Genomic DNA, 24,690 nt, shown 5'->3' with positions numbered 1-24,690 from the left:
GCTACTATATACAGTACATAAGTTATCTGTAATTATGTGGTTTGCAAGCTGGACTAAGTATGATGTTGGTCTGCAACTGCTGCAGTGCTTTGCTTAAAATGTTGCATTGTACTGCTTTATTTGTTTCTGTGTGCATGCGGATAGCTTGATAGACCATATGGAACACTTACTATAAATAACAAATCCTAGAACATATGCTACATTCTTCAAAAATTCAGTTATCAAACTGTGTTAACTGTATTTCTATTAACATGTTTAGTTAACTACTTAGAGAACAATTTAGTTGTCTGTAAACATGTTCAGTTAACTGTATTTATATTAATTTAACTAAACACAAATTCAGTACAAATTTCACTTAACTGAATACAACTATGGGATTAAGTAAGTAATGTGGGCCTAATAATGGGCTGGTTTATTAACCTTCTGCCTAATATTTGTCTCTTATATTGGGCCTACCCGCCACCATTAATCTTCTACCTACCTACCAACCACCATTACTACTATATAAAGCACCCCCATTGGCAGAAACAACAGTCAAACCCAAACCCCTCCCTTCTCCTCCCCTCAGCCACCAAAGAAAACCCTAGGAGACATGGGTCCTGGAGAGGTCATAGATGAAGAAGAAGAGGTGCCAAGGGGAGCCAGGCGCAGAGAGGCAAGAAGGAGGGAGAGAAGGCAGTTGGTAGTGAGGATCCTTGCAGCACGCAACCGCAAGGACATGCAGCAGTTCCTGGAGGCATTCCCCCTTGGCTCAAACCCTAGTGATGATAATATCATCCACTGGGCAAGGAGGAGGGCAAATTTCTATCCTTTTCAGGTCACTAGGCAGAGGTGGACTAGGATTCTCTACCCATGAATTTGCTGCTAAGTTTCTGTGCTCCTAGATCCACCTTTCTATCTATGTATGAAATATGTCAATGAATGCAATGTAATGACAGATCTACCTTTCTGTGCTCCTCCTTTCAATGCAATGTAATGACAGATCTGTCGATGATGTAGTGTATGCATATGTATGAATGGAATTCTATCTATGTATGACTGAATGTATGAGTCAATGTTTTATCTAAACAAAATTTCAGTAAACTGAACCCTAATTGAGTTAACTAAACATAAAACAGTTAACTAAACCATAATTCGGTAAACTAAACAAAATTTCAGCTAACTGGAAAAATAAAATCGATTAACTAAACCATAATTCGGTAAACTAAACAAAATTTCAGCGAACTGGAAAAATAAAATCATTTAACTAACACAACAAATCAGTTAACCAAATCAAAACTAACTTAACTGAATCCAGATTCAGAAAACATAATAAAAGTTTAGTTCTCTCCATATTAATTCCATAAGAGCACCAAAGATAACTGAGTGCATCAAAGATAACTCAGATTCAGATAGTACAATGCATATTAGGTCATTGCATCAAATAGTACAATGCATCAAAGATAACTCCAATTTAGGCAGAAATTCACTTAATTAAACAAGTCCACTGATCCTCATTAACTAAATTAAACAAGTCCACTGATAACTCAAATTTGGGCAGCATTGCCACACCAATGGATCACTCACATTCATCAAGCATCTCCCTAACTTTCCTTATCTTGCACTTGGTGTCTTCCTTATGCTTGAACAAGTCACCAATCATATATGTTGGAAATATGCCCTAGAGGCAATAATAAATTAGTTATTATTATATCATATTTCATTGTTCATGATAATCGTTTATTATCCATGCTAGAATTGTATTGATAGGAAACTCAGATACATGTGTGGATACATAGACAACACCATGTCCCTAGTAAGCCTCTAGTTGACTAGCTCGTTGATCAATAGATGGTTACGGTTTCCTAACCATGGACATTGGATGTCGTTGATAACGGGATCACATCATTAGGAGAATGATGTGATGGACAAGACCCAATCCTAAGCCTAGCACAAAGATCATGTAGTTCGTATGCTAAAGCTTTTCTAATGTCAAGTATCATTTCCTTAGACCATGAGATTGTGCAACTCCCGGATACCGTAGGAGTGCTTTGGGTGTGCCAAACGTCACAACGTAACTGGGTGGCTATAAAGGTTCACTACAGGTATCTCCAAAAGTGTCTGTTGGGTTGGCACGAATCGAGACTGGGATTTGTCACTCCGTGTAACGGAGAGGTATCTCTGGGCCCACTCGGTAGGACATCATCATAATGTGCACAATGTGACCAAGGAGTTGATCACGGGATGATGTGTTACGGAACGAGTAAAGAGACTTGCCGGTAACGAGATTGAACAAGGTATCGGGATACCGACGATCGAATCTTGGGCAAGTATCGTACCGATAGACAAAGGGAATTGTATACGAGATTGATTGAATCCTTGACATCGTGGTTCATCCGATGAGATCATCGTGGAGCATGTGGGAGCCAACATGGGTATCCAGATCCCGCTGTTGGTTATTGACCGGAGAGTTGTCTCGGCCATGTCTGCATGACTCCCGAACCCGTAGGGTCTACACACTTAAGGTTCGATGACGCTAGGGTTATAGGGAAAGTATGTACACGGTTACTGAATGTTGTTCAGAGTCCCGGATGAGATCCCGAACGTCACGAGGAGTTCCGGGATGGTCCGGAGGTAAAGATTGATATATAGGAAGTATGGTTTTGGCCACCGGAAGTGTTCCGGGCATCACCGGTAGTGTACCGGGACCACCAAAGGGGTCCGAGGGTCCACCGGGAGGGGCCACGGGCCCCGGAGGCCTACATGGGCCAATAGTGGGAAGGGACCAGCCCCTAGGTGGGCTGGGGCGCCTCCCACCAAGGCCCAAGGCGCCTCCTAGAGGGGAGGGGGCAAACCCTAGGGCAGATGGGCCCTAAGGCCCACCCCAGGTGCGCCTCCCCCTCTCCCCCCTTGGCCGCAACCCTAGATGGGTTTTGGGGCTGCCGCCACCCCTAGGGAGGGAACCCTAGATGGGGGCGCAGCCCCTCCCCTTCCCCTATATATACTTGAGGTATTGGGGGCTGCAAGACACACGATTCGATCTCCCTGTTGGCGCAGCCCTACCCCTCTCCCTCCTCGTCTCTCGTAGTGCTTGGCGAAGCCCTGCTGGAGTCCCGCGCTCCTCCACCACCACCACGCTGTCGTGCTCTGCTGGACGGAGTCTTCCCCAACCTCTCCTTCTCCCCTTACTGGATCAAGGCGTAGGAGACGTCACCGGACTGCACGTGTGTTGAACGCAGAGGCGCCGTGGTTCGGCGCTTAGATCGGAATCAACCGCGATCTGAATCGCTACGAGTACGAATCCTTCATCCGCGTTCTTGCAACGCTTCTGCTTAGCGATCTACAAGGGTATGTAGATGCACTCTCCTTCCCCTCGTTGCTAGATTACTCCATAGATTGATCTTGGTGATGCGTAGAAAATTTTAAATTTCTGCTACGATCCCCAACAATATACTCTAGCTTCTTTACCTCTTTCTTCAGTTGATCCCTTCCTTCAATTTGTCCTTCTCTTCCATCATTTTGTCCCTCTCTTGCTTCATCTCATCCCTCTCTTTCTCTGCCTTAGCCCTTGCCACCTAATGAATGTTGGTCAGAGATTTGTCAGACATTTTCTTCTTCTCAAGTTCTATCTTTAGGTCAGATATAACTAGCCTTGTGTTGCCCAGTTCAGTAATTGCCTGCTCCTTGTCAGCCACCATCTTAGCAAAATCTAGTTTAAAAAACCTAAGATCTTGCTCCATCTTTTCCTTCTCTTTCACAACCCTAAAATTTTCTTCATCATTAAGAACATTTTGCCTGAGCATGAGGTTGACCTCCTCTTCATACATGTCCCACATCCTAGCTAGACTCATCTTCAATTGAGGAGGCCACTCTGGGTCAACCTAGTGCACATAGGGGCATTTAGGCCCATCCTAAAAGTGAAGAGGAAAATTTTAGAGTGGTGCATAATTCAGTTAACTACACCAAATTCAGTAAAACTGAATCTACATTCAGTTAACTGCACTAAATTCAGTAAGACTAAATCAAGATTCAGTTAACCGACACAAGATTCAAGTTACTGTTTTCATAGTAACCTTTGAGCATTCATCAGCTACTTAAACACTACATATTTGGACAACACTCTAAATTATTTGCCCAAAGATAATCTTCTTCTTAACAACAATATGGCACATAACAAAAAACTATAAATGTCACAAATGAAGTTCAATCGCTTAAATGGATAAAGCATGTACAACTATGAACATCTACTAAAGCAGTACCATCTACATCTACAACTATGAACATCTACTAACCTTTTGTGCACAACCCAGGAATCTTCTTCCACTGTCAACAGACTCAAAGGCAACCAGCTTCTCACACACTGCTTGGTGCTCACATCTAACAGGTAGATCTGCAGCAAGGCCGCTCCAATCGGAGCACTCAATAGTGCGAGGAGTCTAAAACCAAATCTGGTCAGAAATCCCCAATTTTCGCCTAACCCTAAATTGTAGATGCTGGTGGAGAGGATCTCACCGGACTGCTGGCGGAGTCGTCACCTGACGAGGAGCTGGATCCGGTATCACTCCCACAAAACCATGGCGGCTTGCTTGGCGGCGGCGGCTTGCTGGACAGTGGCGAGGAGGAGGAGAGCAGAGAGCAAGAACAGAGAGGGGTTTGGCGACGACGAGTGCGGTTTGTCTGCAATGGGGGTGGCGGTGGGGGGGGGGGGCAAACGACCGTAGTCTTCTAAACAATTAATTCAGGTGGTTTGGTGAGTGCGGGTTAATTAGAAGGAAAGCCAGGGGGCTCCTTGCAAAAACGCGCGCTGACCAGCTCGGACCCGAGCAGTCCAGTTGTCGCGCTGTGATTGGTCCAGGACCAAAGTTGCACATATGGTGCAAGTTTTAGAACTGAGTAGGGTCATTTTGCAAGTTCTAGGACCAAATCATCACATCCTGAGTAAGTTCTAGGACCCCAATGCTTTTAACTCTAGATAAATTCATAGATTAAACAAATAAGCTATTAGTCAAAATCACCAGTGTTGGCTAAACTATCACGCATTATGATTAGCCCACGCAGGCCATCCCAGGTCCCAGCACATCCTCGTCAGTCCTTCCAGGGCCCACCAACACCTACTTCCGCAGAAAATGGACTGATAACCGGGCGCGAGATCTTATCATGTCAACCAAACTATAGCACGTAGCCTACTAATCGCCAGATTAAGGTATCTGCCACTACCTCCTTCCAGTCCGTCCGCAGCTCGGAGCGTGCCGGGTGACGACGTCTGACCTATGTATGACCAGTGGCGGAGGCAGGGGGTGCTGGCAGGGGCCTTGGCCCCCCTATGCTCTCATAAACACAACTATATGTGCTTCAAATCCTTCATTTGTCAAGCAAAATTAGCTAAATTTAGGTGATTTGACCCCCTCTAACATCATATGACATGTTTGGCCTTTTCTATATTGAGTTTCTGGCTCCGCCACTGTGTATGACACGCGCGGCCTGGCCTAACTCGCGCGCGCACTCCTACGTGTACACCTGACCTGTCCACTTTTAGATCTCGCGACGTAACAAAATTTAATCTAGGTGAAGCGTCGTGCCAGCTGAGATGTTTCCAAAATTGTCGCTTTCGAAAAAAATTAGTGTAACGTCCAAACGACCGTGCGATGCGAAATGGGCGGGTGGAAGGGGCAGTGCCACTGCGTACGCGGCGCTTCTGGCCGCTCCGTCCAAATTGGTTAATCGCGGGGCCGTTTTGAGCTTGTGGCTGTGAAGCTTCCTGGGTTTTGGATTAGGTGGCTCTTGATGCCAAGAGATAAGATTATATACTTAGGTAAGCTTATAGGTGCATCTGTTTAACCAGGTGTCCCAAAACTCGAAGCCAATTCGAGACTGTTGGAGTTGCTAATTCCGGAGTAAAAACAGTGCAATGCTTTTGAAATGTAGTCCTAATTCGATTGCCCTCTTGTTTCAAATAAAATAAAATTGGTTACTCTTAATTGCTTGTATTTTTTTCAAAAAAACATTCGATCTATTCTCAATAATCATGGCAATACAAAGAATATCAAAAGTAACATAAATCACTTGCAGGTTCGTAGACCACTTAATGACGACTACAAACATTGAAGCGAGCCGAATGCACGCCACCGTCGTTACCCCTCTCTTATCAGAGCCGGATAAACCTTGTTATCGTAGACAGTCAAAAAGTCGTCGTGCTATGGTCCCCAGGATCAATGCTCCAGAACAGCAACCGGTGCCGATGAAGAGAAGCATATATTAAAAGTATGCAACCTATAGACACACGAACGTAGACGAGCGAAGATGGATTCAATAGATTCACCGAAGACAAAACGCCGACTGAATCCAGCAGGATCCACCAAAGACACCCCTCCACATGCCATTCGACCATGTTAGACGCACAACCAGGCCGAGGCTAGGAGGGGAGAAACTTACTCTATCTTTAGGAAGCCATTTCCGCCTCGTCGTCTTCAACATGGCACAAATCCTAAATAGACACAAAAAGACACCTAAAACGATGCAACAACCCTTCCACCGGCAAGGACCAAGCCCCATTGCACCTCCATAGCCTAAGGCCACAGGAAACAAGGCAAGCCAGCGGCGGTGCCGGCAAGAGGCGAGAAAGTGGTCTGAAGACAGGCCTAACTGTTTAACTACTTGTAAATTGTGTGCCGTTCTTCTTGGCTGGACCCTCTATTGGAAAAGGCTGTGCCTAGGAGGCGCTTAGGCACGCCTAGGCGCTAGGCAGTGGCCAAACGCCTTGCCTAGGGCATAAATGGAGGTCTAGGCAGGGCAAGCAAGGAATTATCTACCCAAGTAAGAAATCATGCCACATACCGCACTAATATGCAAAACGGGTTATATTCCAATGGCAGTAGATGCTAATCAACTTATTTATATGCCCTAAACTAATATCAACATCCATATAATAATCATAAAGAAACTACGAGTAACAATTATATTACCGCCTAGACCACCCCTAGGGCGCTTAGGCACTGCCTAGGCACTAGGCGAAGGCCAACCTCCTCGCTTACGCCTACCGCTTTTTCCAACCTTGTTGGACCCCTTCAGAACTTCAGATTGTGTATAGCAACAACGATTAAGTATTAGGTTGTACTCTCTCTGTTCCTAGATATAAGTCATTATAGAAATTTCACTATGAACTACATATGTAGCAAAATGAGTGAATATACACTCTGGAATGCATCTATATATATCCATATATTGTTCATAGTGGAACGTGTGCAAAGACTTGTACTCTCTCCGTTTTTAAAATAGATGACTCAACTTTATGCTAACCTTAAGGGAGTATATCATATTGATGTACGAGTGTATTCGCAAAAGAAATAAAAATATAATGCATGAGTGTATGACACATAAGTTTGACAGTGATCAGTGTATGGAGATTTTTTTTATTGGAGCATATGAAGATTGTGTGGCTGTGAGAGTATGTAAACAAAAAAAGGAAAAGAATCCATGAGTTTCATTAATTTCCTTCTCAAAACATACAGAGGATTCATACATCAACAACATCAAACATCTCACACTTAACAGTTAACACACATAATCTCCTAATAGTAATTAATTAGCAATCATCCAATTTCCCCATTTTACCCTTTACACAGTGTCATGGAATGGACCTTTCAAAATAGGCACCACCCATAGCACCGCCCCAAAAAATGGTGTATGTACATACTTGTTTTTGGTACATACTGCACATGCGTATGTATTGTGGCGTGACATGTATGCACAGATATACGTACGTACGTATTGTACGTACAGCTCTATGGCCAAGTATACGGACGCCGTATAGACGACCAGTCAAGCAGACGTGCGTGCATGCATGGACGGCACGATCACACGCTCCGAGTGAGCTCCTTGGAGCCGACACGTGGCGCCGGCTCCTCGGTCATGAGCTCCCGCAGGCTGGGCTTGAGGCGCGCCCGGTAGAACTCCTCGTACTCGGCCGCGCCGCCGGACTTGCGCCGCACCTCCACGACCACCAGCTCCGGCGTCAGCTCGTAGATCTCCGCGGCCACCGCCAGCGCGCCGTTGGCGCCCTCGCGCGTCCCCTCCATGATCACCGACCCGTCCTCCCGTGCCCACACCGCCATGCCCGCCGCGGCGGCCGTCCGCTCCAGCGCGGCCAGGATCTGCTCCGCCGGCACCGCCGACACGAATCGCGCGGCGTTCTGCTGCTGCTCGCCCTCCCCGCTGCTCCCCTCGCCGCCGCCGTCCTCGAACAGCCCCGAGAGGTCGAACCCCGGGGAGAAGGAGATGAGGTCGAACGCGTTCAGGCTCGACCGCCGCCGCGAGCTCCCGCCCAGCTGCCCGAACCTCCCTTCCAGCAGCGACGGCGCCGACCCGCACGACGTCATCCCGCCCGGGATTTTCTGCTGCTGATCGGTGGCGTCGCCGTAGTCGCTGCCGTCCGCCGTCCGCGGGGTGTCGGGCGGCGAGGTGGGCGCGTAGGCGTCGCCGTCGTCGAGGTCGAAGCAAGTGAAGGAGCGGTCGTCCTCGATGCGGAAGGAGAAGCGGCGGAATCCGACCTTGAACCATTCGTTCTCCATGATCTCGTCGACGGAGGCGCGGCGCGGCGGCTTGGTGTCGAGCACGCGGTGCATGAGGCGGAGGAGCTCCGGGGAGAACCACTTGGGGCAGCGGAAGTCGCCCCTGTGGATCTTGCGGTACATGCCGACGAGGTTCCGGTCCTGGAACGGGAGGTAGCCGGCGCCGAGGACGAAGAGCACGACGCCGCATGACCAGAGGTCGGCCTTGGCGGCGTCGTAGCCGCGGCGGGAGAGCACCTCGGGGGCGACGTAGGCCGGGGTGCCGCAGAAGGTGTGGAACAGCCCGTCGTGGCGCATCTGCTCGGCGACAGCGGAGAGGCCGAAGTCGGAGACCTTGAGGTCGCCGGCGTCGTCGACGAGGAGGTTCTCAGGCTTGATGTCCCGGTGGTACACCCCGCGCGCGTGGCAGAAGGCGACGGCGGAGACCAGCTGCTGGAAGTAGCGCCGGGCCTCGCCCTCCGGGAGCGGGCCCTTGGCGACGCGCGCGAACAGCTCGCCGCCGCGCACGTACTCCATGACGAAGTAGATGCGGAGCTTGGTGGCCATGACCTCGTAGAGCTGCACGATGTGCGGGTGGCGCACGCGGCGGAGCGCGGCGATCTCGCGCTTGATGTGCGCCGTGAGGCCGGACTTGAAGACCTTCTCCTTCTCGATCACCTTGATGGCCACCTCCTCGCCGGTGGCCACGTTGCGCGCCTGGTACACCTTGGCGAAGTTGCCCTGCCCCAGCAGCCTCCCCACCTCGAACCGCCCCAGCAGCAGCGCCTTCTTCCCCTCACGCTCGCGTCCACTGGCCCCGCTGGCCCCGCCGGCCAGTGCCCTGCCGCTGCTCCCCTTGCCTGCCATCCGCGCCATTGATCGACCGACGAGCAAGAATCCGATGAAAGAATTCGCTAGCTAGCTAACTGCAAAGAATGGGCCGAGAGGAGAGAATTTCCTTCAAAAAAATTGAAAATTTCCCTTCGGCAAAAGAATGGGAGGAGAGGAGAGAATAGAATGGAGACATGGGATGCTGCTTAAATAGATGCCCCGAGGACTGTGGTGCTTGGCGTTGGACTCTGAAGAAAAGAGTTTCAAAAAGATAAAACTCTAAAGAAAAGATTGACTTTTTGCTGATTTTTTTCATTAGTCCCCGTGAACAGTTCTTATTGGTAAGATTTTGCATTTCTTTACTCCATTGTGGTGGATTAACGCGCAGATAAGTTTTCGTGTTCTCAAGTCAATTGATTTTCCTTTTTGCAGTGTGCAAAAAGGCAAATTCTACAAAAAGGAAAGAGTGTCTGAATATGTGATAGCCTAGAGGTAATTTGGGCACTGGTGATGAGACGGCTGATCCGACCGTTCATTCGTGGATTATGACGCTATCTTGGCCGTCGGTTTCGAGTAGTAAGGATTTTGATCTGCAGATGATCATTTCAGGGTTCTCTTTTCTGCTGTGATGGTACTGTCATTTCGTTGGGAAATAATTAGATGGCAAGTCCTCATTTGACAATTGGATGGAAAATAATAGTACGAGTCCAGCTCTGATTGGACCAGATGGTCGGTGCAGTACGACATTTCAACATTTGACAGGCACATTGTTGCTATCCTCCACGTAGGACGAAGGTTGGTGGGTCACCACTTCAACAATTTCTTGTGTTAGTCAAGAAATTTTGGCACAGCGTCCTTAGATGCCACCTGTTTGTCCTGGCAACTACTTAACTCTTCTGAGATCTAGAAAGAAAATAGAAACAAAAAATGCGTTGTTATTTTGATGAATATATATGAGCAGTCTAACTCCGAGTTCATATATTTCTCACACGTTGCACTTGGAGGAAAAGGGGCAATGTATATGAGCAAGGATTCTTCGGAGCCTCAGAGGTTGTTTGAAAGTTTCCGGGAAAAAGTTAATATTATCAGATAACACTACACTCTTTTCAGACAGAGAATAGTGGCCTTTTTGGTGCTCCAAGGTCAGTTGGTCTCAAGAACACGAGCAGAAGGAATGTCCCGTATTGTCGTGTAGTCGTAGCAGCCTCCCAAAGTGCCAGGGGACACTACGGTTGAGTATATTCCTCCCCTCCCTTCTCTTCTCCAAACAAAACAAGAAACTACTTTTCCACAGCGCCCGTGTTCATTATATTTGACTTTGCATTTCTTTTTCACAGGGGTGCATTGCATTGCATTGCATGGTCGACACGATGAAACTTTCACGGGCTTAAACAAACGGAAAGAAAATCATTATGGCTACCTCTTGGCGCATAGAAAATGCCAGAGAAAACTTCAAGAACGGATAAACATTTGGCGAGAAAAGCTTAAGAAACGCAATAATATGGATATAACTATGGATGGGGCACCCCGGGCCTGCCATTACACGTCAGATCCAACACACACACACACGGGCGAGAAAATGATGTGACCCCCACTAATATCTGCCAGCCCAACAACAGGGAAGGAGGGTACAGAAATTTTCCTGAATGGCTTCTCTGCCAAATATAAAACCGGGTGCTTCTGTTTTAGTTTGTATTGGAGTTCTGGTCAAATGCAATTTGCAAGCTATTTAGGTTAGGTTAGGTTACCCCATCAGAATTTGCAGGTATGTCGGTGCGTTTCTGGCTACAAGTGTGTGTGAGGAGCTAGATTACTGGACTGAAATTCAGCCACAGGGTCGGGGCACGGACAGCCCATTCGTCCATGCCCCCTAACCTTTCTGATATCCGCTCATTCTTTTCTCCAAATGCTAGTGAACTGAAATTCACTTTTATAAGTCGTTTCAGAATATTATTATTTTGTGCATAGCCCTTTTAGGCTGGGCACTACCAACCTAGTATGCTCTGATGGAAGTTGAGAGTACCTGGATTTGAATGCCGATAAAAGCATAGCTGCAATAGTAAGTAGCATTAAGAAGAAGAAGAAAGGGTACCAGTAACTGAAATGTCCTGTTGAACTGTTAGTGCAGCAAGGCCAGTGGACCTACACCATCAAAAGAAGCACATGATGAACAATGTAAGACATAACAGTTAGGATTTCCATCGGTGCATCAAGATAAAGAAAATACAAGGCAATGTTTTCGACATTTATCGTAGGCGATATACACTTCGGATCAGTAAATGTGGCAGTCCGACATCGCATTTCATACAGAATGACAGCAGCAAACCAGAAACCGTACAATACCTAGCATGGTCAACAGCTGACACAAACATGCACTCTCACATTTCTCCGAATGCAGTAGTGGCACACCACACAACAGAACCAACAAAAATGTTTGTACCTGATATACCAAGAAATTACAACAACAGCGAGAATTAACCACACATATTACCCCGCCAAAAATATATACGGAGTACATGTTGACACTTGACAAAAATAAAGCCTAAACAAGTACAGAATGAAAAGTTTGTTTGATGTCCGGCTCCATTGATGACATGGGTTCAATCCGGTGGTGGCATATCTGCTCCTAACAACACTATTTTCTGCCAAAAGTTACCCAGAAATTATATGATTATTTGGTCTGAAAGGAACAAAGAAGCATGGTAGCATATATGCCAAGGAAATAAGTACAGATTTTGTATATCAGAACCAACTGCTGGTTTATAGGTACAAAGCAGCTACACTATTATAATTTGTAGGTGAGGATAGCATAGCACGACACTTTAAAGGCCGACGCGCTTCTCGACCTTCTGGATCTGATTCAAGAATATCCATGTCATCTGCATACAAGGTGTCATTTCGTAAGTTTGATAGGCATGAAGATGAACAGTTGACTTTTAAGCAGAGAAACACCGTGTATTATTTGCATTACCATGACATGTGGAGCAATCCTGACGCAATAGACCGGAAAGCCAGTGTAGAACTTAAACGGACCGCCACTCTTCAAGGTTTTCATTGCACAGTCAAAAGACCCAGTGTATGGATACTTTCCAGTAGCATCAGGTTGCATCTTCTGAACCTGTGTCTTAACATAGTCGAAGGGCAAACTGCAAGCAGATGCAAAGAATCCTGAAATGGCACTGGCCCCTACAAGAGAAATTCAATAAATCATATAAGGAGTGAGTAGAGCAAGCGTAAGAATAATGGGGGTAGCAGGACCGCGTAGTGTTAAAAGAACGAAAAGGCAAGCATAACATGGTGAAAACTATAACAAAAGAAGCCTAACATAACAGTGTGTAATGGAAGGCATATGAATGAAAAGCTATTTCGGTAGCAGCGCACAACTTAATCAACACGTGTGATACAAATCTGTTTCTTTTTTGGGGAAAATAGTAGGGAGGGTCCATGCAAATCCGTCGATCAGAGCACAAAGTAAGCAAATGGAAGGATAATTTCAGCATGCCTATCATCAAGCAGCTAGCTTTAACAGGTCAACAGAGCATTCAAACCTACCGGTTTTCTTTTGAAACGAAGTTGGCTGGAATGCTGCCTGATCTAAGGAAGAATGAGTTAAGCATACAGATGGAAAGATGCACCTTGCAGCATAAGGTCAGGTAACGAACTAAGCAAAGTACCTTGCTAGAAATCCGGAGATCTTAAGTTTAGAACGTGGTGTAACAGTTAAGGTGACCACAGGTTCTATACTGAATCATTTCATAATTCTAGCATTTTTATTCTTTTATGTCCTCCAGACAATGCAATAAAGATGCCGTCGAGTCCGTGGCCTATAGATAACGTGACCTGAATGCCACTCTGCTTCATGTCTCAGAATGCACAGCCAATTCTCGGAAGAGAAATGATAAAACGTAAATACTGCATCCAATCTAATGAAACTAAAATAATCTTACCAAGCATTGTAGAAAGTTCTCCAGCACCAAGTTTGTCTCTAAGTACCTCAACACTCTGATCATAGGAGGCAAGCATGCCCATGTTGAGTGACATCGCTCTCGCTACAGTTGGACCTGCGCCCTTCCAAAGTGCCAGAACACCTTCATCAGCAATAATACGGTAAAGTGCATGAAAAGCGTTCTTATAGTGGCGGCGCTGGGCTGCTGGCAAGGTTGAATCAGCCTGCATCCTGATGAGTGCCAAATCCGCAGGACTACCAAAACAAGCTCCAATCGCTCCAGCAGTGAGACCAATAGCAGCTTTCTGAACTAGGGGCAGTGGTTTTCCTTCGTTTGCTTCAACTGCTTTATTTGTTAGAACCCTGAGAAAGTACAGTGTGAAGACAAAAAATCAAGTCAAACATTGAACAACAGCTAGTGTAGTCAGGATCTAACTTCTTCTAAGATAAAATAGGATCAAGATAGCTGGCGGATTATGTGCAAGCAATTTTCCTGAATACACTTTATAGTAGTAACACAACAGCTAACGTATCATCTCTCCATTGCAGTTAGTACAGAGTGATGTAAAAACACAATGATTGATGTTGTATGATGGCTTCAACTTTAATATTTTATTCATCGCCAGGAGTGATGAATCTTACAACTTCAACTTTAACTTGATATCAGTATTCCCTCTTTAAAATATTTTCAATAGAAATTGATAAATCCTGAATAAACCGTTGTTGATTCAGAAGTAATCCTACAATTGATGAGTCATGCCAACGTGCACACTTAGATTGTAAAAAAATCTTTGGGCATACAATGACCAACAGCAAGCATTACCACAAAAAGTTATTCAAAATATCTAAACTACTACTCCAGGAGACATAATCATTTGATACAAAATGGTACTTCACACTGTTGATGCATTCTCCATTCACGAGCTTAAAGGTTAAACGTACTATGAACGTCAAATTCACAAACCTTCGTGTGCAAATCATTTGGTCTTAAAAAAACCGGAAGTTACTGATGAATTCAGTTACTGGTTTACGTACAAACCTGAAGGATCCCAGTCGAGCGGTTGTGTATGTTGCTTGCCTTAGCAAACCAGCAGACAATCCCTGCACAAACGAAATGCCAGTCATAAATCAATAGACTAATTCTCTAGCAAATGGAGTAACACAGGTTTGTTGCCAAACACAATATCAATAATTCAATACTCAACACTATGATCAGAATCTGTATGACAGAAGACCTAAGAGGGCACACCTTGTAAAAGGAACCAACTCCCTCATTAGCAAGCATCTTCTTGGTGACACTAGTTGCAGAGCCCTCGCCCAACTGGATCTTCACCTGAAACAAAACAGCAACCATCAACTAAGTGCCTGGATCCTAGAGATCTAGACCGAATACCACTCCACGAAAGAAAAAACCTAACAGCAGGCAGTTGTCATGGAAATCAAGACTTTAATAACAACAATATTACAAGAAAAATCCCCATAATGTATGGCAAATTTTAACATGGTCCCTCTTACCTCCTTTTTTTACATGTGAGGTAAGAAGGTAAGAGTCAATCAAGCCATTCATTGATGAGATCAACGGCTAAGATCTATTTTATACTCTTACCTCTCATGTGAAAAGAGGGGGTAAGAGGGACCATGTTAAAACTGCTCTGTATGGATAGTACAGATGGGCTACGTCCTATGATCGTAAGTCATTAATGGGACAACATCTTGGAGGTGAACTAAAAAATAGTAGAATGCACAATATCAACTCGGCCTGATTAATGTACTCGTAAATGCAAAAACCAATTAGAAATTTTGTCAATCTCCTGACGAAATAAATCAGGAATAAGTCAACAATGCCTGAAATCCACGAGGCAACATTTTTTTTAATGATAGGAAAATTACAATCAAATTCCCAGACCCGACTCCATAGTTTCGAAACAGACCCAGACCTTACTCTAGCTCCTCAAAATTACCACATACATGAGCTGTGGCGTGGCATTTTCAATAAAATGGAGCAAAAACTCGTTAGAAATCTTGTGAAGCTATTTCCTGACGAAATACATCACGAAATAAGCCAGCAGTCTTCAAATCCATTAGGCAATGTTTTTTAAAGATAGGCAACTTACAAAGTTACGATCAAACTCCCAGACCTGACTCAGCAAACCCATTCGGTTTCTCAAAATCCCCCATACGCATAGCGGCATTTCCAACCAAGTGGAGCAGCACTCTCCTTGGACGCAAAATACCAAACAGCTCGCCTACACCTACACACAACCCCCGCTGCCCCGCTCGAATTCCCCGCTCCCTCGCGTTCCGGCAAATGAAAGCGCAGAACTCAAATTGCCGAACTATATAGTATCAAGGAGAGCGCGCGGCTCCGCTGGCTGCCCCGCCCGAAGCCCCCTCCGGCGACCACGCAAGCACGCGTACCTTGACCATGTCGATGGGCTGGATGACGCAGGTGGCGAGCATGCCGGAGGCGCCGCCGTTCACGAAGGGCTTCACCGTCTTCCACACGCCGCTGGCCGCCAGCGCCGTCTGCGGCTGCTGCTGCTGCTTCGCGTCCGCCATCTCCGCCGCCTCCTCGTATCAGCTCCCGACTGGCCCCGGGCTAGGAGGCGCTCCCGCTGCTGGCTGCTGGCTGCTGCCTGGGCCTCCGGAGAAGCAGAGGTGGTGGGAAGCGGAGGGCTGGGAGGCGACGGGGACGTGTGGTGTCGCGGCTGGATGCCTCGACGTGAGCCCACGGATGATTTTCCTCCTCTCGCCGTTCCCTTGGTGCGCGCGAATCATTTCCGGTGAATTGCGATAAGCCGCACCGCCTCCGCCGTCCGCGCTCGCTTCGCATCAGCGGCGTGTGACATGTCACATGTGACGCTTGGCGCTCGTAGCTGTGGGTGGGGGCGTGGGGCCATGGAAGGGGACGGGGCCACGCGGGAGTATGCTTTTTCCTTTTTCTTTTTCTACAATGTTTTTTTTTTGCATATAATGTTTCAAGCTAAGCTATGTTCAGATATATTCAGAGGGAAGTGAGCCAGACATGGGGCCAACACTTCAGACATTACTTCCTTGATACTCGTGATGAAAGGAAACATGGTGAAACATCTTCTCCACTAGAAACTCTTGAATAATCGCCGTGTCACTATAAGAAATATGTCAACTAGTGATCTTCTGTCAGTGACCCTGAAAAAATTAGTCATAGATCTATGACCATTTGAGACCAATTGGTCAAAAGCTGTTCGGGGGCTTCAAACCCTAAACCATTGCGACCATTTTGATCAGAAAGATCATAATTTCCTTACACGAAATGGTCATAAAGCAAACAACGCTAGTCCGTTGCCTTATTTCTAGTTGTTAACGACCAATATAGATGGTTACAGCCTTGTAAATTGTGGTGGGTTGCGATGACTAGGCGCCATCTCATCAGTTTTGCCTATGTGTCATGTCCATGTGTCAATTTTTGCCTTAGATTGTGAAGCAACCTATATTGCTGTTATTCCAAAAATTCCCAAAAAATTCTCATAAATTGTTTGGATCATATCTTCATCAAATATGTCAAAAACCTCCCTTGCCTAGTTCAAAAACAATTCAATAATATTCATTTTTCTATTCTGTTCAGAGCAGCACTTTGTGAAGGAAGTACCACTTTAGCATGTCGAAATAGTATCCATTTTCTACAGTGCTTTCCAATACCCGAATAACCATCCTCCACCAAATGCCAGCTCAACCCATTCATTATTTTGAGCCCAGCTTCAACATTCGTATTTATGTCCAGTGTGGTACTTTGCAAAGAAAGTACCATCTAGGCTCCTCCTTTTGAGATAAAAATTTGTGAAGACGGTCTTCTTAGCAACTGATCATCCTCAGCCAAAACTCACGCTCATTAGCCATTTACATTTCACGTACCGCTAATCAAACACTTGGCTGCTAATTCATGTTTGAGCATCAATCGGTCTCCTCGTGAGAATCTTATGTTGTAATTTTCTTCCTATCACCTACCTGGGGAGTGCCCAACCCACCAGACATGCCTAGGCCGCCCAGAACACATGGCAACGCCACGGTCACGCGGTGACCACGCGGCGGGCATGCGAGTTTACGCGGTCTAGAGTTGGGGCCCTCGGCCACCGCCCAAACCTCAACGTATCGCCACCAAACCATGTATTTATGATTAAATAGGTACTTATGTAAATAGAAATGATTTTTGTAAAAAATAGATAGCAAACTATGAGGCAGCTGCAGTTCAAATTTGACCCGCTTTGTCTTTTTCACGAGAGGTGGATCAAAACTTTTTACACCCAACCATTTTGTCAATTGTGCATTAAATATGTCCTAGTATTTTAGAAAAATGATTTGGTACAATTTTGCAACAATTATTTGGGAGGTCCTTCACAAAAAAACCTCCTTTTGGGCACTCAAAAAATGGAAAATGGTTTTTTCGTCCAAAGAAAATGAAAACTTCCTTAGGCAACATTGTTTGCCATTCCAAAATGCACCCTTGTGCACAATATGAGATCATTTGAACAAACTATGCCATGAATGTGGCCATAAGATTGATCATTTGGCTTGAAAGCCATTGATCTCCATACGTGATAGCTCATTTCTGAGAACACTTTTTTAAAATAATTGCCGTATTACAAGTTTGTTTTTTTCCTGGGAACTTGGCCACATATAATGACACAATGCGATGGTTTCCCAATTTTTTGATTTTTTTGAATTTTTTTATGCCCATTTCAAAATGCGGTCAAAACGGCGGGAATGACCGTTCCTAGCTAGTGGTTGAATCTTGGAATTTTTTTGGCGTTTCTCTGATTAAATAGATACTTACGTACCTAGAAATGATTTTTGTAAAAAATAAATAGCAAACTACAAGGCAACTATAGTTCAAATTTGACCCGCTTCCAACTAAATCGGCGGAAATTTGTCTTTTTCACGAGAGGTGGCTTAAAACTTATTACACCCAATCATTTGGTCAATTGTGCATTAAATATGTCCTAGTATTTTTAAAAATGATTTGGTCCAATTTTGCAACAATTATTTGGGAGGTCCTTCACAAAAAAACCTCCTTTTGGGCACTCGAAAAATGGAAAATGGTTTTTTCATCCAAAGAAAATGAAAACTTCCTTAGGCAACATTATTTGCTATTCCAATATGCACCCTTATGCACAATATGAGATCATTTGAACAAACTATGCCATGAATGTGGCCATAAGATTGATCATTTGGCTTGAAAGCCATTGATTTCCATACGTGATAGCTCGTTTCTGAGAACACTTTTTTAAAATAATTGCCGCATTACAAGTTTGTTATTTTCCCTGGGAACTTGGCCACATATAATGACATAATGCGAAGGTTTCCCAATTTTTTGATTTTTTTTATTTTTTATGCCCGTTTTAAAATGCGGTCAAAACGTCGGGAATGACCGTTCCTAGCTAGTGGTTGAATCTTGGAATTTTTTTGGTGTTTCTCCGATTAAATAGATACTTATGTACCTAGAAATGATTTTTGGAAAAAATAAAGAGCAAACTACAAGGCAGCTATAGTTCAAATTTGACCCGCTTCCAGCTATAGTTCAAAATTTATAAACATGATTTGTTTCAATTTTGCAAGAAATATATGGTAGGTGCTTCACAAAAAAACTCATTTCGGGCACTAAAAAAATGGAAAATGAAATATCTGTGCAAAGAAAATGAAAACTCCCTTAGTGAACATTGTTTGGAATTCCAAGATGCACCCTTGTGCAAAATATGAGATCATTTTTTTAAAATTTTTCATGTGAAAATATAGAAGAAAAACAAAAGAATGCTCAGGTAGATTCTTTTTTGAAACATAACTTGTCTTTTTGATGAGAGGTGGATCGAAAACATTTTACATGTTAAGATTTGGTCAACTGTACAGAAAATGATGTCTTATAGTTTTGGAAATGGTGTGGTGCCATTTTGAAACAAATATTTGGTAGATTCTTCTCAAAAAAATGAATTTTTTCACTCCGAAAATAGAAAATATTTTTTTCCTAAAAACTCATTTCTCATAACACTTTTTAAAGATATTTGTCTTATTCCAATTCCAACTTTGTTAGTTTTCCTAAAAACTAGGTCAGATTTGCTGACACAATGAGAATGTTTTTGTTTTTTTTGAATTTCTCATATCATAAAACTGTTTATATAATTCAACACCTTATTTTTAGTCGATTACGACCAATTTAGATGGTCATAACGTGTACTGGGTTCTGATTGGTCCATAGGCATGTCACGCGGATCGCGCCTTCAATGCCGTCGGATGCTCCCGGATCCGACGGTAGCCCTTTCTCCCTCACCCCATCTTTGTCTCAAACAAAAAACTCCCTCACCCTCTCACCCCATGAAGCCCGGACCACAGCCCCGCACGCGAACCCTAGCGCTATCCCTTGCAGCCGCCTCCCACCGCCGCTCCAGATCCAGATCCGCCTCCCTCTCCGCTGGCTGCCTCCCTCTCCGCTCGCCGCCGGTCTGCACCCTCCCCTCCCCTCCCTCTCCCCTACTTTTGCCGCTCATCTTCGCCGCCACGCATCCACAGGAGCAACACGAGCAGCGCGCCATGGGGCGGGACCGCCAACTTCTTCTCATCACCGCTCGCCGCGGAATGGAAATAAGGGGCCGGCTGTCACCGCGTGCTGTTCCTGCGGGGGTCGGCTGTGTCCTCCTCCCGCCCGTGGAGGATGACGAGGGCGAGGACGAGGACGCGGAGGCCGGCGAGGGGGGAGGCGGTGGAGGGGTGCGCCCGCTCTGGTACGAGCTCACTCGTGTGTGATCCCGGGCGCCGCAGGGCCAGCAACAAGTCCGTGAAGGAGAAGTGCAAGATCGCCAACGGAGATGACCTGATCTGGTCCATGGGCACGCTCGCCTTCGAGGACTACGTCGAGCCCCTCAAGATGCACCTCAAGCTCTATCGGGAGGTAGTAATATTCATTCATTCCCCTCTTCTCTCTCTATTATGCATGTTGTGCTACGCATGTGCTGCCTGAGAGGAATTCTGAATTTGTGTGAGAGGAAGGCTGGGTGGGTACAGTATTGGTGTTGAGGAATTCTGAATTTCGCCTAGGGGCATTGTATTTGCAATGTTTAGCTGCAGTGATATGGTTCCTAGGCTCCTGATAGACAGGCAAGAGGATGCCTCTGATTCCGTATGACCATTCAAAACAAGAAAAAGGAAACTGATCTGTGCCCACTCCTGTTGTTGGAATGTTTCTGTTGTATGTTAACTAAAAAATATTTGTTTCTTGCATATAGTTGTGAAGCCCAATGGCTATCATAAAAAATGATATGTGCTTACTTATGTTGCTGGATTTCTATTATATGCTATAAATGAGAAAGGGATGGTAAATCTATAGATTTAAGTATTGTATATGCTAGAATATTAGCCATGCAAACATATGCTAGCTAGTGATTTTTCAGACATAATACTAGTGATTTTTCTTTCTTTCTTTCTTTCTTTATTTCACATGCTAGCTAGCAATGGCCAGAAATACTACTGTTTTCAGTTGACAAACTCAAATAATGCAGCATGCATTGTCCTTTTCCCTGCACTAATAATGCAGTATGAGACATGTGACCACTGACCACATCATGTAATTGTTGCATATATACAGAGTGGTCCTTTTTGATCTGCAAATGGTAGTAACTGTTGCCTGCCACCACAGCATGTAATGAGCAACAGTCACACACAAATTCAGACAAATGCATCCATTGCATTGAGGTTAACTTATACTCCCTCCGTCCCATAAAATAAGAGTGTTTTTGACACTAGTGTAGTGTAAAAAATGCTTTTATATTATGGGACAGAGGGAGTAGTTTGCAATCAGTTTGGTTTGGTTGTTTATGAGCTGTGTTGTGTTGTACTGCTCATGGTTGTGATGTTTATTATACTGTGTTAAAGATACACTATTCACGTATCTTGATCTTGGAAGTTATTGATGTGAGCTTTTTTTGCACAAAGTGTTCAGAGCTAACACACGAATAATCTTGCAAGTCCTGAAATTTCTATGGGAGTATGTCTTAATGTCTTGTGTTTCTGTTCATTGATGTGAACTTTTAAGTCTCATTGCTGAATGTAAAACCACCATTTGTCTTTCTTTTTCTCATATTTTGTATGCTTTCTTATGTTTGCTTATTCCTATTACCAGGATGATCTGAGTCACTCAGAAGAAGTGGAGAGTAGAAGGAGGGCACAAGAAGCTTTGTTTCTCATTGATGTTATGTGTGATAACTTAAAACTTGTGCTTCTCATCCAATATTTGTAGAACTATGTTGCTGTGCACTTGTGCACTTGTTGGATCCTTTTTTTGTGCATTTGCACATATATAACTATTTTTCTGTGCACTTTTAGAATCATTTTGCAGTGCACTTGTTGGGCCTTGAACCTTGGTGTATCGAGGAGTCATTGGATGATGCATTGTATTTCATGTGATGTGATGTGTTACTGAAATGAAATATACAGTTTATCTGCAATATTTTATTTTGTTGTACTTGCTTTTTAATGGGCCTATCTTGATATATGCATGCTTCTGACAAAATAATGCATCAACCCATACAAATCAGACATTTCTTATAATAAAATATGTATTGGGCCAGGCCCATGTAGGCTAGATTGGTGGACCGGGCTATGAAATTTATGATGATTCCATTTGGTCACTAGCAATGCCACGTCAGCTTAGCCACATCAGATCCTATGTGGCTCAGAGAAATGGGTAATGACCAAACCAAAATTTTGGTCAATAGAGATCTGCGACCAAAATTTTAGAAAGGTCATGTTTGTTCGTTCTTGACGGCCAACTGTTGACCTTTTGAATTTGGTCAAAACAAGGTCATAAAACATGAATAATGACGATTCAGTGACCAAAATGGAGGGTCAACAATGAACAAATTTCTTGTAGTGTGTATACACATGATTTCTCTTCCCGACAATCTGGACAACAGCCAAACATGTTTGACTACCTGGAGCACAGAGTAGTGGAGGTCACAAGCGAGAGATAAAGCTTCCCTGCAGACCAATGCTTCCAAGCTTGCTGAGTCAGTTAAACCATGGACAACGGTCATCTAGGGCGTGTTTGGTTGCCGTGTGCAACAGTGCCTGCATCGCATACACTTCTCTACTCAGCCTAGCTATGCGAATGCAGCCTCAAATGCACCATATGCATGTTGTTTAGTTGCCTGCATGGGCTGAACCACACTGCCTGGTGTTTGGTTGCCTGCATGTTTAGTCCACAAACCCAAGGCATGGTGTTTGGTTGTATGCAAGGTCTGATGTGTGGTAACCTCTTTGGCTAGTTGGTGAGGTTACCACCACACTTCGGCAGCACACATCATAAGCACAACAGACTATAAACAGAGCATAGCATAATTCAGATATAAGCAGTACCACAGATATAATAGTTCAACGCATAAACCATCAACTAGCATAATTCGATAGTACGCTTGAAAGAGGTGGCCTGGCCCTACTCCTTGGCGGCGAAGGCGGCGTCATGCTTCCCGCACTTGTTGACGACCTCAATGCCATCGTCGTCGAAGATGATGACCTTGAGGGTGTCGGGAGTGAGGAGCTTGAACGTTACCATGTAGCCGATCTTGATCTGATGAACAGCTGCGTAGGTGGCCCAACCCTGATCCAGGGTCACCCTGCCGTTCATCAGCTTGACCATCACCTTCCAGGAGCAGCCGGTGTTGTTCCTGAGATTGAACTCCGTTGGCACCGCGACGAAGTGCTTGGTGAAGTCCAGGGGCATGGGGATGCACTCAAGCTTCGGTGCAAGGATGACCTTGCAGAAGTGAGTTGGGCCATCCTCCTGATGGTAGTGGCCGTAGTTGCGGCGCTTGTTGCCGGGGGGCGCCTCCATGCCCTTGTCGTCGACACCCTCAGGCGTCTTCGGGTCTTCCTCGGCGGTGGGCGGCAGCTCAACCTCGTCGGGCATTGGGTGAAGGGGCTGCTTGCCCTTGCTGTCAACGGCCGGGAGCACCTCTGTGTCCTCGATCTGCACACAAGTCATGGAGTCAGGCATTGCATAGAGTTCATGGCTAATTCAAGAGCTTGTAGTTAAAACGACATGACTGTCACTCTTCTCTTCCTCTCCACCCCCCTATATTTACTCACCCTGCCCACCACTATTTACCCACCCCCTCTCTTCTCTCACTGTCAACCTTCCTCCTCCCCATCGCCATGAGCTCTAGCTCCAGCTCCAATGCCAACCCCTTCCCTTGGGGTATTGGCTGGAGGGCCTTCTTCCTCGGGTGGACGTCTGGTGACCGGACCAAGTTCGAGAACACCATGGAGGTGTGCTCGAACTTTGGCTCCATGGCCGACATGCAGAACGAATCGAATGCCATGGTCATGAAGGCCAGTAAAGAAGAGCTGAAGACGCTGATTCCTGACCCAGCGAAGGGCGCCATGGCAGTTGACATCATTCGCTGGGCCATGAATCAGGCCGTCTCCGACGACCCTAAACAGAGGAAGAAGTGACGCAAGTATAAGACCTACTGGGCTCCTAATGACCGTCGTGCCGCAGTGTACTGGGAAACGGCTATCGTGCCACCGGCGGTCATTGGCGGGGAGCCTAAGGAGGAGGAAGAAGAGGCGATGCACATGCCAGCTAGGGCGCCGGAGCCAGTCCGTCCTACCTGGCAGATCGACCTCGACTCCGCCAAGGACGACAAGGACGACCCGCCGGCCCGCATGGCGATGAAGAAGAAGATGAAGGCCAGCGGCTCGACCAGCCGCTCCGCACGACGGTGACGGCCGCCGCGGTCAGCCGGTGTCCGTTGTGTACCCCCTTTCCCCCTATTACCCTATCCCCCAATCCCAAAATCTACCTTATGCATTCAGGTCTTGCATGTATGAACTACCCCTATGCTTATCTACCTCTATTCCCCACTCCCCTCCACCATGGATCGAATCTATCGTCGTGGATCGAATCTACTGTGCATGTCGAAGAGAGAGAAGTGCTTACGCCATTGATGGAGTTCTGTGGTCTTCTTCCTCTGCTCCGATCCGCCGCCGCCGGTGATGGAGTCCGGTGGTCTTCTTCCTCCGCTCTGATCCGCCGCCACCGATGAGAGTTGGGAGAGTGGGGAAGAGTGGGGAGAGGGAGCGGTGAGGGACGGTGAGGCTAATAACTGCCGGTGCTTCGGGAAGCAACGCGGCTTCTCGAGGGTGGCTGCGCGCGTGCAGCCGCGCCCGCCCACGTGCACCGCTCGGGCCTGGCCCTGGAGAAACTGCCGATTCCTGGGTTCCCAGTGTAACACCCACGATGCGGCTATATCTCCCACGTGTCGGAGCATGACTTAGAGGCATAACCGCATAGTAGGCATGTCGCAAGAGGGGTAATCTTTACACATCCCATGTACTGAATAAGAAAGGGATAAAGAGTTGGCTTAC

At 45.8% G+C, this 24,690-nt stretch overlaps 3 protein-coding genes and 1 long non-coding RNA gene across 4 annotated transcripts; 1 reads left to right on the top strand and 3 right to left on the bottom strand.

The window, feature by feature from the left end:
• Nucleotides 1-7,441: 7,441 nt before the first annotated feature.
• LOC125543190 (putative CBL-interacting protein kinase 13) lies at nt 7,442-9,401 on the bottom strand. Its single transcript, XM_048706442.2, has one exon. The coding sequence runs from the start codon at nt 9,399-9,401 to the stop codon at nt 7,833-7,835; it is 1,569 nt and encodes a 522-aa protein (XP_048562399.1). The 3' UTR covers nt 7,442-7,832.
• Nucleotides 9,402-12,008: 2,607 nt separating this feature from the next.
• Nucleotides 12,009-16,059, bottom strand: LOC125527757 (mitochondrial dicarboxylate/tricarboxylate transporter DTC). Its single transcript, XM_048692280.2, has 6 exons — nt 15,721-16,059; nt 14,552-14,635; nt 14,342-14,403; nt 13,304-13,665; nt 12,328-12,542; nt 12,009-12,235 (listed from the first exon to the last, which is right to left on the bottom strand). The coding sequence occupies exons 1-6, from the start codon at nt 15,859-15,861 to the stop codon at nt 12,179-12,181; spliced, it is 921 nt and encodes a 306-aa protein (XP_048548237.1). The 5' UTR covers nt 15,862-16,059; the 3' UTR covers nt 12,009-12,178.
• A 3,550-nt stretch (nt 16,060-19,609) lies between these two features.
• LOC125526591 (uncharacterized) lies at nt 19,610-21,729 on the top strand. The gene is made up of 2 exons (XR_015618361.1): nt 19,610-20,218; nt 21,446-21,729. It is a non-coding gene; the product is annotated as an uncharacterized LOC125526591 (long non-coding RNA).
• Nucleotides 21,730-22,756: 1,027 nt separating this feature from the next.
• LOC147978856 (putative B3 domain-containing protein Os03g0621600) lies at nt 22,757-23,305 on the bottom strand. The gene has a single exon (XM_087514920.1). The coding sequence runs from the start codon at nt 23,303-23,305 to the stop codon at nt 22,757-22,759; it is 549 nt and encodes a 182-aa protein (XP_087371046.1).
• Nucleotides 23,306-24,690: the final 1,385 nt, after the last annotated feature.

Source organism: Triticum urartu, chromosome 3A, assembly GCF_056163025.1.
Source record: "Triticum urartu cultivar PI428250 chromosome 3A, HENAU_Tu73, whole genome shotgun sequence".
Taxonomy (NCBI): domain Eukaryota; kingdom Viridiplantae; phylum Streptophyta; class Magnoliopsida; order Poales; family Poaceae; genus Triticum; species Triticum urartu.
The sequence above is the reverse complement of the archived record's forward strand: the minus strand, read 5'-3'. Positions and strand labels throughout refer to the sequence as shown.

Excerpts from the sequence above, each read along its gene's own strand:
- LOC125543190 (XM_048706442.2), bottom strand. The coding sequence starts at position 9,401 with ATGGCGCGGATGGCAGGCAAGGGGAGCAGCGGCAGGGCACTGGCCGGC.
- LOC125527757 (XM_048692280.2), bottom strand. The coding sequence starts at position 15,861 with ATGGCGGACGCGAAGCAGCAGCAGCAGCCGCAGACGGCGCTGGCGGCC. Across the intron at positions 12,543-13,303 it reads AGAACTTTCTACAATGCTTG|GGGCCAGTGCCATTTCAGGA; the intron begins GTAAGATTATTT and ends TTTCTCTTGTAG. Across the intron at positions 12,236-12,327 it reads GGATTGCTCCACATGTCATG|ATGACATGGATATTCTTGAA; the intron begins GTAATGCAAATA and ends CCTTGTATGCAG.
- LOC147978856 (XM_087514920.1), bottom strand. The coding sequence starts at position 23,305 with ATGACTTGTGTGCAGATCGAGGACACAGAGGTGCTCCCGGCCGTTGAC.